Genomic DNA, 15,351 nt, shown 5'->3' with positions numbered 1-15,351 from the left:
AACGATGACGGTGACGTTGCGGAGATAACGCCTGGTTTTCAGGGTGTGTTGGACAGCGTGACACAGATGAGGCACTTCAGGGACTCCGACGGTAGACGTCTGCTTCGGTTCTGTAGACGTCAGCTTCCGATTTTCCACCACACAGTCAGAGTGTGACACATTTGATGGAGGGGCAGGTCCAGGCTGTAAAGGTTGAAAAAACAGTCCCAAACGCGCTACACAAACACGTCGGACGTTCTCCCTTTACATGCGTGAAGAACAATGGATCAGTAGCCATGTGGAGTTAAATGATAATGTTATTAGGAAATTCACCACGATTAAATCTGACTCCATAGATATATTGTACCTCTAATACATTACCAAATAACTAGTTTGTTTAACTATGGCAGAGATTGGAATGGCACACTAAACTTGTAGAGATATGCAAACTGAGCGAGGAGAATTAACCATTTATTAGGCTCTGAGCCTTAGGTAAAAGTAAAGTATCAGTAATTATCCTTGAACAAAGGACAAAGGAGAAAATGAACTTAACCTCAAAACAAACAATAAACTTGGACTTAAACCTTAACAAGTTACCAAGTTAAAATGCTACATACACCAGATAAAACAATATATCAAATAATGAAAATAACAAACCCCATAAAGAAATCAAAAGATAGATAGATAGAGAGAGAGATAGAGAAAAGGCAGAGAGAGAGAGAGAGAGGGGCAGAGAGAGAGAGAGAGAGGGAGGCAGAGAGGTCAGTGTGACCTCTTGCCTAGACCAGAACAGAGCAGGAAGAGAAGAGTCACCTCTTGCCCAAAGCTGAGAAAGTGAGAGAAGAGAAGAGAGCGAGGTGAGAAATTCTCAACCTTAAACTATCATGCAGGTCACCCCCCAACCCTGTGGGTGGGATGTGGGTGTGTCTACCACCTGAAGTTCTCCCGTGTAGTTCTTACTCTACAATTATGTATACATACATTAGAGTGCAATGAAAGCGTGATCAGGCTGTTGCCCACATTACAAGTATTAATTCAAGACCAAACATGGATGTATTATCATTTGTCATGAAACAGATACATTTCAGTTTCCAACATTAATTCATCAGAGGCATGGAGAGGGGGAGAAGAGGTGTGTCCGAGGGCCTTTAACCAAATGGCCGGCCACACACACAATAGGGACAGTTCAAATGCAAATAGATCACCTGGACACAAAGGAGTCTAACTGTGAGGTCGTCTCCCCCGTTCTGAACTTTAGGGATGTTTCTCAGATGGAAAATTTACCAGCTTACAGTCGCCCCATTGACACTGTGAAGTCATTATCTCATAAGTGTCAAAAAATTAAAGCTGGTCATCCATATTCACATATTTGTCCATAGTGTCCGAAGGAATCTCTCAGAGTAGTTTTGACATTAGTTGACCGAGCTTCTCCGGTCTGAAACAAGTTCTCAGGATCAGGTGAGCATTGCTGTAGCGTGGAACATTCTTCTTTGTATAAAAGCAATCTGGAGTTGAGCAGAATCGTGAGAGTATCGTCTGTCTGCTGTAACATTAGAATATCAATAGTCTTTTGCTTTTCGATGAGTTGGGCATGTATATAGGGAAAAGACAGGAAAGAGGGAAAGAGCAAAACAAACAAACCAATATACAAATTTCAAAATAAATGGAATTAAACACATTCTGGTGTATCTCAAATTGGAAAAAAATGTTTCATAAGATAAATCATCTTTGTTACTGGCATTATTTGCACACTGAATACAAATGTATCACGGAAATCAAATCAAATAATCAAAGAATGTATATAAAATGATAGAAGTTAAAAGGAAAGCAAATTAGTTCATCCCAGCAGTTAAAATTCTTCAATTTGAATCATTAATAGAAAATGTGCTTGTGTGTGTGTGTATGTGCTTTATCACTTCTGGACATTCAACAATAGACTTAACATTTAGTTGGTATAAGAATGTCAGCATGATGTGTCTGCCACACAGTCAGCTGCACATGGGCCTCCTTTTGGCAGAGACATATACAGACATTCAAATTTCAGGTGGTAGTCATACTAAGCAACAATCTACAACATTGCATTTCCCATTTTTTTTTTTTTTTTTTTTTTTATATATATGGGCATTATTTGTTAGTCACGAGAGATCCAACCTAACATTCATTCAGCAGATACTCTTTGGTTCAGTGACCGTTCATTTGGTTTAACCGGTGAGTATAAAGAAAAACAAAAAGTGTGAAGAATAATCATGCTACTAGCATCTGCACAGTTAAATGCTTTCAAGCCTCAACACTTACAGAGTCTACACACTCACTATACATGAGCATACAACAAGCTAGCAAATACCATTATCTTCAAAGTAAATTAAAACACTGTCTGAATATCTGACTAACAAATTTCCCATCAGAGCACCTTGGGAGAACAATGCTACAGGTTGTTGCATGGAATTATCTGTGCTATTATTAGTATAGGTTAATGTTATCATGTTCAGTTTAAAAAATATAAATTCTGTCTTACCATGGTCTTGAATGGTTAGTCTGCATCATTACATTGTCCTTCAGTGAAAGCACACACACACACGGCAATTTTGCGCCTTAACACCTAGAACAATGGATGGGTCCAGAGGCATGTGGGTTGTTAGGAGAAGCAAAGGTGTTAGATGATTGGACTCTGCGTTGGCGGTGTTTTCGAAAGCCTGTCGACCAACATGTCTGCATCTCATGTTCTGATTTTCCACATGAGTTGCAGACAATGCTTGGGTCGTTTGCGTCCATGTGTTGGATAGCCTCCTTTTCGCAGTCTGTTTGCGCTGTTCCAGTGGTGTTAGAAGAGACGTCGTTGCTTGAGTCGGCTGTGAACGACAATTCTGACGAAGCAACATCTAACATCGCTTTGTTGGGGATAGCCACATATCTCGCATCAGAGAAAGGTTTCAATGACTGCGCGGTGTTCAATAATGAATAAATGCAAATAATGAGAAGTAACAAGATAACACCGTCCATCATTGCATGTTTTTTTGTTTGTAACGCATGTATTTCAATGGAAAATCGCCAGTTGCATATCTCTATCCCATTAGAGTAAGAAGTAATGTCTTCAGTTTCAACAATTTTAGCCATTTTCTGTCTTAATGTATTAAACAAAGAAATATTATCACGTGTCTACATCTGTCCATGTTCGTATTTCCGTATAACGGAGAGAGCAAAGTTTCTGAATCTTTAGGTGAGTTGATAGCGAAAATAATGCGTAGGCCTATGCGTGTGCTTTCTGCTACACGTCTTTAAGAAGTTTTTCTACTCACCAAATTTCAGAAATATAGGTACATCCCGTCATAACGATCACGGTCGAGGTCGCCACTTGTAAAGGTTGAAAAAACAGTCCCAAACGCGCTACACAAACACGTCGGACGTTCTCCCTTTACATGCGTGAAGAACAATGGATCAGTAGCCATGTGGAGTTAAATGATAATGTTATTAGGAAATTCACCACGATTAAATCTGACTCCATAGATATATTGTACCTCTAATACATTACCAAATAACTAGTTTGTTTAACTATGGCAGAGATTGGAATGGCACACTAAACTTGTAGAGATATGCAAACTGAGCGAGGAGAATTAACCATTTATTAGGCTCTGAGCCTTAGGTAAAAGTAAAGTATCAGTAATTATCCTTGAACAAAGGACAAAGGAGAAAATGAACTTAACCTCAAAACAAACAATAAACTTGGACTTAAACCTTAACAAGTTACCAAGTTAAAATGCTACATACACCAGATAAAACAATATATCAAATAATGAAAATAACAAACCCCATAAAGAAATCAAAAGATAGATAGATAGAGAGAGAGATAGAGAAAAGGCAGAGAGAGAGAGAGAGAGGGGCAGAGAGAGAGAGAGAGAGGGAGGCAGAGAGGTCAGTGTGACCTCTTGCCTAGACCAGAACAGAGCAGGAAGAGAAGAGTCACCTCTTGCCCAAAGCTGAGAAAGTGAGAGAAGAGAAGAGAGCGAGGTGAGAAATTCTCAACCTTAAACTATCATGCAGGTCACCCCCCAACCCTGTGGGTGGGATGTGGGTGTGTCTACCACCTGAAGTTCTCCCGTGTAGTTCTTACTCTACAATTATGTATACATACATTAGAGTGCAATGAAAGCGTGATCAGGCTGTTGCCCACATTACAAGTATTAATTCAAGACCAAACATGGATGTATTATCATTTGTCATGAAACAGATACATTTCAGTTTCCAACATTAATTCATCAGAGGCATGGAGAGGGGGAGAAGAGGTGTGTCCGAGGGCCTTTAACCAAATGGCCGGCCACACACACAATAGGGACAGTTCAAATGCAAATAGATCACCTGGACACAAAGGAGTCTAACTGTGAGGTCGTCTCCCCCGTTCTGAACTTTAGGGATGTTTCTCAGATGGAAAATTTACCAGCTTACAAGGCTGAGTCTAGTAGACACATGGATGAACAAGTGAGCACACATCAGTGACTGCAAAAATCTTTTGACAGGTCTCTAGCGCTCATCAATATGCAAACAGCTTAAATAGGAAGAGGCAGGTTAAGCTTGGGCATCCAAGTACAATCCTTGCAGATAAGTAAAGTGAGCCTTTCGGGTTGGGCAGAGCAGCCCGGATACAGGCACCCCTCCATCACAGACACACCAGCAGGCTGAAGGCTCGTACACACAGAGTCTTTTCTCGTACTGAGAATCCCGTTATCGGTGTGTGTACAGACTAATTAGAATACACGTGTTCAATAGCCTGCGTAATTTTGTGTGTAAAAATCGGACTCGGTGTGTGCGGGCCTTGAGGCTTATGTTTCACTGGTTACAACTGCCTTGCTGATGTAGGTTGTGGCTACACCTACGTGCCAGAGGAGCTGTCCGTGGTACCAATCATCTCCTGGGGGTCGAATTGTCCTTCAAGGACCAGACCCAAGAGTGTGGGGCCATAAGTGGGGCCAGCATAATCAGCATTCTGTGCTGCTTTAAGAATGTATGTGTCTGATCTGTGTGGAACAAGTCACTGGCCAGTAAGGAACATCACACATACACAATAAATGTTTGTTTGAATACAAATTTGTGTCCTTTTTCAACTAAGTCACTCGAATGTGTGTTAAGCATCTTGGGGCACAGTGTCTTCTCACTCAGTTAAGCACTAGGGCATTTTTGTGGGTCAGCCTCTTTACCTCTTGGGACACGTCCAACAGCATGTTAGCGGGCAGCTGAGAGTTCTGTTGTCGTTCAAACACGTCTCTGACCGCGGCCTTGCTGATGTAGTTCTCCGCCCGGCTGGCGCCCACCACCTTCTGGTTGGAGTGGGTGTAGCTCACCTCATTCAGCCCACCTGGTGGAGGGATGAAGAACAGGTAACATGGACCATCGTCATCATCATCATCATCATTAGGGCTACAGCTAACAACTATTTTGGACCATCGTCATCATCATCATTAGGGCGACAGCTCAAAACAACTATTTTCAGGATTGATTAATTTCTCAATTAATGGTTATTTTCTTAACTGATTCATTGTTTTGCTTATAAAATGTCCATCAGTCCTAAGACCAATGTCTTCAAATGCCTTGTTCTGTCCACATGCTTAAGGTAACCATGAATGAACTTTAAGTAACCACAATAATGTTTTTTGACCTTAACTGAACTATGCAAGTGTTTTTTTTAGCTTAATTTGCCTTAAATAATCAGCTTCGGTGTCATTGGAATGGCTTTTTGACTTATTTTGGGTTGAATGACGGCTGGCTCGTTTCCCCCTAGAACCTCTGAGCGGAAAAAGCATGCATGCAAGTTTTGTGCCACTGGGACAAATCTGCATAGTTTCCCTTTAAAAAATTACTCAAACAAATGAATTGATTACCAAAATAGTTGCCGATCAATTCTGATTAATCAGCGATTAATCGCTTAATCATCATCACTTTGATACTTTTCGTTTGCACTGGGTTCTTTACCTAAGAGTGCATCAATGGTCCCCACATGTGCTGCTTCTCTACCCTGTCCCGCTCTGCCCGTGCTGCTCTTCAGTTTGGTGAAAGTGGACGCTGGCCGTGGAGCGAGCAGGTCTTCCGACTCCTCCGTGCTGTAGTCCGTCTCCGAGACCACGCCCCTCTCGAGAGCCCTCGCTCTCGCCATCTCCTCCTTCTCCTCGAGTTCCTTGCGTGCTGTGGATCTGGACGTGCTGGCGTCTGGGCTTTCAGAGCTCTGCTTCTCTCCGGCATCCTCCATCTCGATATCGGAGAGGTTCAGCGGAGACCAGCCCTGGGAGTCCACCGTCCCCTCTGCCCCTGCGCCACCGGATCCCTCGTCGCTGTCCCCGGTGCCCACCTTGCGGGTGGCCGCATGGCCGTGCAGGCCCTGCAGAAACAGCTCGGTGAAGCTCTCCTTCAGGCAGCCGTGCCCTGGGGCGGCGGAGCCCTGCTCCCCGTCTGCGGCGGCCGCGGCTGAGGAGGTGCCCGCCCGCGAGGTGCCCGCCTCCCCCTCGTCCTCGCTGTCGCTGCTGAAGTCCAGCACGTCCACCGCGGCCTGGTTGCCGTTGGACGGTCCGGCTGTCTGCTGCTCCGCGGAACCTTTTGCTCCGCGATCCGTCTGGCCCTGCGACATCGAGCACTTCCTCATATCAGTGGCACAACACACTCAAGCACACACGGTTCAGAAGAGCAGCAGCTCAACAGGCACTACATGGCCATGAGGTAATTCACAGCTTTCACTCATGCACATACGGTATACTGACCACATTTGAGATGAGCATCCTCAACAAATTAAAAGTCATGTCAATCAGTGGTCTCAAAAGCAATCTTGGCAGAGATCTTTGATCTAACCCTATTTCGTAATCATAATTCTCGAGCCTATCAACATGTCTGAGGGGGCGAATATCAAGTTAGGATTTGAGTTTTTCCCTGAGAGGATTTCTAATTATGAGCATCAGCGAGCAGATGCTCTCGTTTATAATTCAGACGGGGAACAGGAAGTGAGAGGAGGATGCAGTGAGGGGGGGTGCAGGTGTCTCAGCCTCCAGAGGAGGAGGTACTCACAGCAGACGGCCTCTCTTCAGCAGCCTGAGTTTTGGCAGTCATCACACCAGCCTCCACACGGCCTTCACGCTGCGCACACACACACACACACACACACACACACACACACACACACACACACACACACACACACACACACACACACACACACACACACACACACACACACACACACACACACACACACACACACACACACACACACACACCATGTAATGAATACAGCTGTAAATGCATAATGCATCAATGTGAAAAGCCATACTACTCACAACAATTATGGTAAACACCAAAAATCCACATATAGTAAGTAAATAAATAATGAATAAATCTTTTATTTATACAGCAATATAGCATATAGCTATGCACAAAGTGCAGAGCGGCTATATAATGGGCAAGAACAGTTCTCACATATCTAAAATCAATTGCATGGCAAGAGAATCCCCAAGGCCTACCCCTCTCATGGTGATGCGACTATCCATAATCAGGGAGTACCTACCTCTTTAAAATATGTTTTATTGAGTCTACAAAAGAGTGGCCTTGAGTGTGTTGCCAGCATGTTTGGTCTACAATCTTATCATCAGCCTGAAGGAATTTCATCTTGTGCGCTGTGAGAAAATCTGTTTGAAAATACCACCTTGCAGAAGGCAGGGGGTTAAAAAATGAAAGCCAGCCTTATCTCATCTGACTGGAGGGGTTAAGCTGAAATAAACAGCCTCTTTCCACTCGGTTTATTTACAGTGCTCATCTGTAGCTAGTCTGCAGTGTGACTTGTGCACATTGGAAACATCATTAGATGGAGACTGGAGCCGCATCTGGAGGCTGTTCGCATGGCGTTTGATGATGTCTGGATGTCATTACCCCGTTAAAATGAAGTCTCAAATGAGGGGTGGAGATACACAGCGACATCTTTGATTCCACAAATAAATCAGAATGACAGTTCAAATCACTACCAAACTGTGAGGCAACGTGAATGCGCCTCTTACATAAGTTCACTGTAGTTATAAACTGTCATTCCTCTAAGTGGAGTGGAATTGAATATAATTGATCTAGTATGTTAATAAAAGAATCACAATGCAGCAAACTGAAACTATTCAAATGAAAAGAGTAACAAACGGTCACCACATTATTGAAATATTATCGTGCCCCACTGTGTGTCTCTGACTTGATTTATGATCCTTTGTAATAGCGGCTGTCAACCAGAGGGTGGCAGCATACCTCTAGAATACGTTGTGTGAGGCACGTTCCATCTAACTGCAGGCGGAAAAGGTTCCGCAGCCCAAACAGCTCCCCTGACTGTCCATCGGTTCCCTGCACGGCCTCAAAGTACCGCCGGGAGTTCTCCTTGCCCACCACAGAGGACTGCAGTTGCTGTAGGAACACAGACAGGGAGGCAAATGATGGACAGATGATGAAAAGTCTGACAAAATAAGCAAAAGTCTGAAGGCTTTGAGGAAAAAGTAAAATTAAACAATCATTATCTGAACAAGAAAAAGTTAGGTCTGAGTTAGGTCTGATTTCAGTGAAAGTCCTCAGTAATGTGGTCAGAGTGAGACACTTTGCTTCCTACTCTCACTAGTTACCTCCTGATTACAGATACACCATACCTGTTTATACACCTGGCGCAGGTATATGATCTCCTCCACAGTTCCCAGTGAGATGAGTCTGAACACAGTCACATCCCTGCACTGGCCAATGCGATACACCCTGTGCACACACATACACAGAGAGAGAGAGAGAGAGAGAGAGAGAGAGAGAGAGAGAGAGATAGAGAGAGAAAAAGAGAAGGGGGAGAGAGTAAGGGAGTGAGTGAGAAGGGAAATATGCTATATCTCACTGCTTTGATGGATTTGTGTTGAATAGAATAACACATATAGCATAATAACTATCAACTAAACTGCTTTACCTGTCAATAGCCTGAAGATCATTGGCAGGATTCCACGTTGGATCGAAAAGGATGACTATGTTTGCACCCACAAAGTTGAGACCAAGACCACCAGCCCTATGGATGCAGAAAAGCAGCAAACTCTTTCAGCAATGTGCACAACAGAAATACATTCAGATAAATCCCTTGATATGAGACAATACATACAGCATACTAAATATAGTCATAATGCACAAAATAACAGCTAGTCTCTTAAGTACAATACTCTGAGGGTAACATAGTTTCAAAACTATCTGTGATACAGAAATAACATTTTGCTATAGGAAAACTAGTGATTTCCCCCCCTGATTTTTCTGAGAGGGTGACCAATGACATGTTGTTCAAATGGGGTGATTTGACATGCATTTGCCTTCCTCTAAAGGGAGATGAAGGGCACTGTGTCAACAGCACTACTGTAAACTCACATGGTGGACACCAGGCAGAGGTTGACGTTCTTCGAACCGTTGAACTCCTTCACGATCTTCATCCTGTCTTTTGCCTTGGTGGTTCCGTCCAGCCTGTGGTACTCCAACCCCTCGGCCATGCAGTAGCTCTCCAACACATCCAACAACTACGGGGAATTCAAGCGGAGCAGATGAGTTTACGGCAGAGCGATGACAGTTACCATCGTTAAATTACATTTTTTTTACAATAAAAATCCTGTTGAAGCAATACACTTTTCATAACTTTTCATATCCTGCAAGATGAAAATGAACTGCATAGCTTCTTGTGTGAGTCTGGTGCATGAGGCCAAAGCCTGTCTCATCAATATTGCATTTACAATTGTGGTCTGTAATGTGATAAAACGATGAAAATGTAATTCAATTTCTTCCGTTCAGGGAGGCTGCTGCGACATAAATACTGTAGCTCAATATGAAGAGGAATTTCCAGCTCATAGTCTAATGCAGTGTTTCTCAACCGGGGTGCCGCGGCACCCTGGGGTGCCGTGAGGCCTCCTCAGGGGTGCCGCAGAAACGTGTCTGACTAGGCTAATCAAATTAAGAAAAAAAGAAAAAAGAAGCATAATTTCGGAATCTTTCCTCTAGCTTTATCACGCAGATAAGTAAATTGCGGACACATCAGAGAAAATAGATTTTTTTTTCTAACCCTGAAGCTGCAATCCGTAGCCTGTATGACGTCTATAAATTGGTTACTTTTGTTTAGGCTACTGCGTGCGATATCTGATGAGTTGTCAAGTCATAGCGTTATTGTGTAGCGGTTAATTAGCAACATGGCCAGGTTTTTGAAAAAAATATCTGAACATGTGCCCTCAACGTCATCCTCTCTTCATCGTGTGGTTATTCAGTGATGGAGGTAGAGACCATCAGCAAGGACTTTGTTTTGCTGGGCAGATATGGACAAATGCGGCCGCGCTGTCTGCTGTGCATGCGGAAGAGTGTACTGTAGTTTTTACACCGGGAGTATGGAGGAGGCTATAACCTTGCTGCATTACCAGCAGCGTGTTAGAAAGATGCAAAACTGTTAAGTGGCATTAGGGCGCTTTATACACGTAATACTTCCCTCGATCATCACTGACAAGTGCAGAATTTTTATGCGATTGCATTCACATGCTGTGGTGGCAACATTACGGCCAAATTAGGTCAGCAGTAGGAAAAGTTCCGGTAGCAGATATACGGACATAAGAATTCAGACAGCACAAAAAAAACAAAAAAAAAAAAAGTAAAAAGTCTGTGGCGTGAACATTGCGAAAAACACGTCTGTCTGAAAACGGCTTGAGAAACGTCAGTATGATGACAATTATGCTACCTCACGTTCGGATTCAAGTACAGAGAGCGTCCTAGAGCTGTGGACCAGGAGCTAGTGTGTCTGTCATTCATTCCTGCGAGAATAGAGCAGCTGTATTCATCCTTGCAGGCCCAAGTCTCTCACTGAGTGTAAGTCACACTCCTGTGTGTGTGTGTGTGTGTGTGTGTGTGTGTGTGTGTGTGTGTGTGTATGTGTGTGTGTGTGTGTGTGTGTGTGTGCGCGCGCGCGCGCGCGCCTATGAGGTTTTTTTTTTTTTTAAAGTTTGGGGTGCCTTGAGATTTTTCAATCATGTAAAGGGTGCCGCGACTGAAAAAAGGTTGAGAAACACTGGTCTAATGACATTTTTAGAGGCCTCCGGCTTCTCCTAAGAACCTACCTTGGTTGAAAGAGAGAACAGCAACACTTTGTCCTTTTTCTGAAGAAAGTGTCTCAGTAACTTCTGAAGGACCTGAAAGAAATAATATGAACCTTTATGATAAACACTTTAAGCTTTTAACTCCTGTTATTGACCGCAATTTACAGTGTTTAGGCCCTTTCTCATCACATTCACAATTTTCTGAAGAAACACTCAGACAAAATCATGCAGGTACCTAAATGATTGTGTTCTTATCGATCTTTACCCACTGAGGATGAAATCTGTTCAGGTTCTAATTGATTTTTCATCTCAACATATTTCATCCTTGATATGTAAAAACTAATCAGAACACTTGTGCGTGATTTCATGTGGATATTTCTATCCGAAATTCTGGACTTATACTTGTGAACGGGCCTTTAGCCTCCATCTGTTGTGTGTGTGTGTGTGTGTGAGAGAGAGAGAGAGAGAGAGAGTGAGACCAACCCTCATCTTCCCACTGTTTATGAGGTCTAACATAGCTTGTGAGAGAGTGAGACATACCCTCATCTTTCCACTGTACATGGGGTCTGACATAGCTTCAAAGGAAGCCTCTTTGCACCGCTCCACAAACTCTGGAAACTTCCGGAAGACTTTTTCACAAATAGCATTGATGCTTTCCTCCTATGACAAACACACAACACAAAGGGCAGTAAGTATACGTTTAAAGGGATAGTTCGGGTTTTAAGACACAAAGTTATATGGGTTCCCTGTCAGCAACGTTGTGCATCAACACTGACTTACCCCCCGACAGCGTCCTGTGAGCCGAGATCCAGCCGGTTTTTGATCGTTTTTGATGCTGAAGAAAGTAGTCAGTGCTTGCCAGACTACTTTCTTCAGCATCAAAAACCGGCTGGATCTCGGCTCACAGGACGCTGTTGCGGGGTAAGTCAGTGCTGATGCACAACGTTGCTGACAGGGAACCCATATAACTTCGTGTCTTAAAACCCGAACTATCCCTTTAAAGCCCGTTCAAACCTCGGCCGTAGTTTGTTACGGTGACACTTGATTTTTGCTTTGTGAAGCTTACCTGTTTCTTGCTTGTGCCCTCTTTGGACTGAAGTAAGGCAACATGGTTGGCAACCTTTCTGAGAATGGCCAGATAACTAAAGTATAGATTTCTGACCGGTACTCCTTTTGAATTTGTCTAAACAAAAGAAGACATGTTATCTTTCACATGAACAACCACCCTTAACTTTACTTTCACTTCACTTTAAGACCATCTAGGAGAAAATGTAAGCGGAGATGATTACCCAGGAGAAATAACTGTGTTTACAATGCCTTCGTTCATTACTCAGAATAGCTGAGAGCAGCAGAAGCAATTGTGCCTCTCAGATTTATGCAATAGTGAACTGGGACAGCAGGGATAAAACTAAACTTGCAATGATTATTCATCACTCACATCTGACTCTTATAATGCAGGGACTTTTCAGAACCGTTTTAGAATCTAAATGATCTATTAAATCATTTTCGAAATATTACTTAAGACACCAAAAAAACACTTGAGAATGGCGACACTTTCAATCTGAAGCAATTGGCGGACTGTTTGTAAATACATACCTCATCAATTCTGGATCATACATTTATATAACTTATTACATGTTTTACCAACTGAAGTCCACATCATAACAGTGTGTTTCTAATGTAGTATATGCAGTGTAATGGTAGTAGTGATACAGTGAGGGTGAAATCCTCTAAAAAGCCAACCTTGTAGCAGCACTTCTTCCTGGGCTGTTTGCTGCCGCAGGTGCAGGACTGTCCACTCCTCATCAGCAGAATCACGTCCTCTGATTCCAGGACAGCGATGTAAACCGCCTGCTGGAACTCAGTCAGGGAACAGTACACCACCTGGTGGAGGCAATCGAGACAGCATTGGGTTGCAAGCATCTATATCATCAAAGGAGTACACATCATACATGGGATGACAGCTGTCTCTAAAAAAAAAACCCTCAGTGTCCTGTCCTACTCTGAATATGAATAGGTGGATCTATGAATTCATGCAAAAAGAAAAGAAACTTACGAGGGATACAAATGAGTCAATATGAACAAACGCACCCTGTCGTCTTTAGCTGGTAGCTGGCTGCTGATCAGAGCCTTGGTTCTCCTCAAAAACTTCCCAGCGAGCCTCTGGCCCAAGGCTTGCACAGCCTGGCGACCCACGGCCAGATTGCGCTTAGTTACACTGTGCTTCTGCCCATGCTCAATAGCTTCAACAAACTTACTCTTGAACTGACGGAAATTACCAAGGCACCACGGGATAGCCCTGCCAATGGAACAAAAACAAAAGATATACTGTCTTAAACATTCTATTCAATATAATACATTTACAGTATGTTTTTAAATCGTGTTGATTCTCTAAGGACAAGTATGTTTGGATAGATCAGGAACTTGTCTTTGAGCATGAGACACTGAGCAATGAACATGACCCACCAGTCCATGACACAGTAGAGTTCTTCCAGGTTGTTCTGCAGTATGGTTCCAGTCAATCCTATACGCACTTTGCATCTCATCTTCTTCATAGCCTTGGTTATCTGAGACTTATAATTCTTTATTTTATGAGCCTCATCCACGATGACAGCAGCCCAGTTAATGCTGAGGGCCGAACAGTATTACAACAATTACACTTACTGAGTACAGCTGTGGTACAATGTCAGAATTATTTCAACAATGAGGCAGGTTATCAACCTATCAATCAACTGTTCTTGAGCAAGAATCATTTTGAGGCCACACATCTGGAGTGGGGTATAGTGAACCTCTCACCTGTTGAACGCATCTAGGTTGAGTCGAAAAGTCTCGTAGGTGGTGAGAGCGATCTCACATCGTCCTTTCTTTACACGGGCCAATTCATCCCCTTTCTCAAGACCGTGCACAACAGCCACTCTAAAGTAACCCCATGTGTCAAGCTCCTCTTTCCAGTTATAGAGCAGAGAGAGTGGGGCAATGATGAGAAAAACCTGCAATGCAATCAAGAGAAAGGCACCTTGAACTGAATCGCATCTTAGGGACAAGTGACAGTAATTGCTTGTTAGAATTCCACTGACAGATAGCCTACCTTCTTCACTTTGTTTTGCTCTGCTGTTTTCTGGGACAGTAGGAAATGTGGAATATTCTTCTCAGCATCTGCCCGTGTTCCTGTTTTGTGCAGCACTGCAGCTAAGAAACTGATCACCTAAACATGGAGAAATGCAGACATAAATTCTCTACAACTCTGGGCAGCACAGCATATAAAGTGTGCAATAGTGCCGATTTTTATTCTTACTTGTATGGTTTTTCCAAGACCCATGTCATCACCAAGAATGCATCCTCTCGGCTTGACATAGTTGTCAAACATAAACTTGGCACCTTCTCGTTGATAGTCCCGTAGGTACCGGTTTATTGTATATGGGATTTTCACATACTTCGACAGTGAGAATGGGACTGATTCTCCATAGGCTACCTGACTTAGATGGAAAAAAGGCTTTTCTCCCATGAGCGCCGTAGAAGTGCTCCCTGATGATGTTTCCCCCACATTTTGCTTCTGGTCGTCATGCCGCTCTTCCTTCAACTTCACTGACATCGTTCCTAAAGGTAAATTGTGTCCTCAGAAAAAGAGTTTCACCACGACAGCTACTTAAGCCTACTGTGAATCATCCGGTAACTTAGGATATATTGAAAGGACAGCATCGTGTGATAGTCTCACTTGAGTGTGCGTTAAGACTGTTCACTGAAGTTAAAGTTAGCTGGAAGGAAAGCTAGCTGGCTTTGTGTTGCCCAGATTATCCACCTGATTTCAATGTCTCAGATGGCTAACCAGCTGCTATGCGAGGTAGAGAAATGTATTTTCTATCTTCGTTCCAGTTTCAGATAAGGTTGGATATGTGGCAGGTCAAAAATAGAGCCCTTTTAAAACTTCACTGCCAGCCGAGCAGCACCTTCGATGTAAATACAATTATTTCCGGTGTATTCTTCCTCTTTGAAACCGTTACAAAGTTTAGACGTGTACACTGCCCTCTGTAGTATTGGAGTGCACAATCCCTCATTACTTCCAATCAAAGATCATAGTAGGGCTCTATGATCTTTGCTTCCAATGCCATCTGAAGCTTCTCTGTGTCTACTGTCATTCACACAATGACCAGATTTAATCTATCAACAAATTCACCCCAAGGTAAATCAATATTATTGCCAGCCATATACGGCCCAAATATCATATTGTGTGTAGCAGTGGATTATCTGAATCAAATAGCTCATTTTTGTTTAGGCTATGTTCTGTTTC

The 15,351-nt window shown here is 43.1% G+C and overlaps 1 protein-coding gene across 1 annotated transcript; it reads right to left on the bottom strand.

Annotated features, from left to right (window-relative positions):
- Window positions 1–399: 399 nt before the first annotated feature.
- Window positions 400–15,006, bottom strand: ercc6l2 (excision repair cross-complementation group 6-like 2). The gene is made up of 16 exons (XM_062516199.1): window positions 14,359–15,006; window positions 14,152–14,268; window positions 13,860–14,053; window positions 13,530–13,691; window positions 13,155–13,362; window positions 12,807–12,947; window positions 12,130–12,246; window positions 11,604–11,723; window positions 11,085–11,156; window positions 9,367–9,512; window positions 8,924–9,019; window positions 8,625–8,724; window positions 8,236–8,388; window positions 7,021–7,089; window positions 5,941–6,580; window positions 400–5,326 (listed from the first exon to the last, which is right to left on the bottom strand). The coding sequence occupies exons 1-16, from the start codon at window positions 14,653–14,655 to the stop codon at window positions 5,127–5,129; spliced, it is 2,832 nt and encodes a 943-aa protein (XP_062372183.1). The 5' UTR covers window positions 14,656–15,006; the 3' UTR covers window positions 400–5,126.
- Between the last annotated feature and the right edge of the window lie 345 nt (window positions 15,007–15,351).

The sequence above is a fragment of the Sardina pilchardus genome, chromosome 16 (genome assembly GCF_963854185.1).
Source record: "Sardina pilchardus chromosome 16, fSarPil1.1, whole genome shotgun sequence".
NCBI lineage: Eukaryota > Metazoa > Chordata > Actinopteri > Clupeiformes > Clupeidae > Sardina > Sardina pilchardus.
The sequence above is the reverse complement of the archived record's forward strand: the minus strand, read 5'-3'. Positions and strand labels throughout refer to the sequence as shown.